General features: G+C 38.2%; 1 protein-coding gene across 1 annotated transcript; it reads right to left on the bottom strand.

The window, feature by feature from the left end:
* Nucleotides 1–345: 345 nt before the first annotated feature.
* Nucleotides 346–918, bottom strand: LOC107934617 (uncharacterized). Its single transcript, XM_016867094.1, has one exon. The coding sequence runs from the start codon at nucleotides 916–918 to the stop codon at nucleotides 346–348; it is 573 nt and encodes a 190-aa protein (XP_016722583.1).
* Nucleotides 919–1,701: the final 783 nt, after the last annotated feature.

Here is a 1,701-nt window from a genome sequence, read left to right as displayed (position 1 = left end):
TCCTTTCTGGCATTTTATACTGACAAATGATCTATTTCTTCAAGAATCTGTTGATTGCTTACTTCATGACATTGGCATATGAAGTGGCTTCTAGCCACTTGGTGAAGTAACTAATAACCACAAAGTTGAATTGATGTTCATTGGAAGCTTTTGGCGATATCGGCCTAATGACATCTATGCCCCACATAGAGAAAGGCCATGAAGAAGTCATGACATGAAGAGGTGAATGAGGCACATGAATTTTGTCTCTATAAATTTGACACTTATGGCATCTTTTTGCGTAATTAATACAATTCCCTTCCATAGTGGACCAATAATACCCGGATCTAATGATTTGTTTGGCCATTATAAAACCATTAGCATGTGTTCCGCAAACACCCTCATGGACTTCTTTAAAGATTTTTTAGCTTCAACGGTGTCCACGCATCTTAGTAGTACTTGATCATTTCTTCTTTTGTATAGGATCTCCCCATCCAAGACATAGGCAATAACTAGTCTTTTCAATGTCCTTTTATTATTCTCGGTTGCTTGATTAGGGTACTCACGATCCTTCACATATCGCGGTATATCATGGTGCCAAAGGTGATCATCCTCTTTTTCTTCTTCTTCAATTTTGTAACAATGAGCTGGAACCTCATAAATACTCATTTGGATTGGTTTTACATCCTCTTGTTTGTTCACTTTGACCATGGAAGCTAAGGTAGCCAGAGCATCAGCCATTTGAATTTTATCTCGCGAGAGGTAGCAGAAGGTGATGTCATTAAACTTTTTAATTAACTCTAGAACCAATCCTCTATACTCGATCAACTTGGGATATTTTGCCTCCCATTCACCCTTGAGTTGATAGATCACTAATGTAGAATCCCTATATACCTCCAGTATTTTGATCTTGCGTTCTATGGCTACACGAATACCCATGATGCATGCTTCGTATTCTACTATATTGTTTGTGCAATTAAAATCCAATTTACTAGTAAAGGGAGTATGATCTTCATCTGGGGATACGAGGACTGCCTCGATTCTGTTACCCATAGCGTTGGAAGCTCCATCAAAATTTAGTTTCCAATGATGTCCTTTTTGAGATCTTCTTCAGAGGCTGCAACATACATCATATCTTCATTTGTAAAATTAAAATTTAAAAGCTCGTAATCTTTTAGAGCTCTACTGGCTAGAAAATCTGCTATTGCACTTCCTTTTACTACCTTATGGTTCACATAGACTATATCAAACTCGAAAAGCAGAATTTACCAGCGGGTCATCCTTCCATTCAGAGAGTCAACTCCATCATGTACTTTAGAGGGTTCATTTTTTAGATGAGCCAAGTTGTATGGTACAGCATGTACTGTTTCAGTCTCTGGGTCGACTAAATTAAGGTGCAACACAACTTTTCTAGTGGTGAGTATCTTGTTTCACATTCAGTGAACTTCTTACTAAGGTAGTATATCGCTCTTTCTTTCCTTCTTAACTCATCGTATTGGTCGAGCACGCATCCCATCGACTTTCTAAATACTGCCAAGTACAGTATCAATGGCTTATATGAATTAGGTGGCATCAGTACTAGGGCATTGGACAGGTAATGTTTAACCTTGTCAAAAGTTTTCTAACACTCCTCGTCTCGTACACCTGGTTTGTGTTTCTTAAGGAGAAAGAATATGGGGTTGCATTTCTCGGTCAATTGTGAAATGAACTCGGTGATGTAAT

The sequence above is a fragment of the Gossypium hirsutum genome, chromosome A02 (assembly GCF_007990345.1).
Source record: "Gossypium hirsutum isolate 1008001.06 chromosome A02, Gossypium_hirsutum_v2.1, whole genome shotgun sequence".
Classification (NCBI taxonomy): domain Eukaryota; kingdom Viridiplantae; phylum Streptophyta; class Magnoliopsida; order Malvales; family Malvaceae; genus Gossypium; species Gossypium hirsutum.
Note: the sequence above shows the minus strand (reverse complement) of the source record. Positions and strands in the feature narration are given on the sequence as shown.

What these genes read in the sequence shown, in the direction of transcription:
- LOC107934617 (XM_016867094.1), bottom strand. Translation starts at nt 918, where the DNA reads ATGGGTATTCGTGTAGCCATAGAACGCAAGATCAAAATACTGGAGGTA.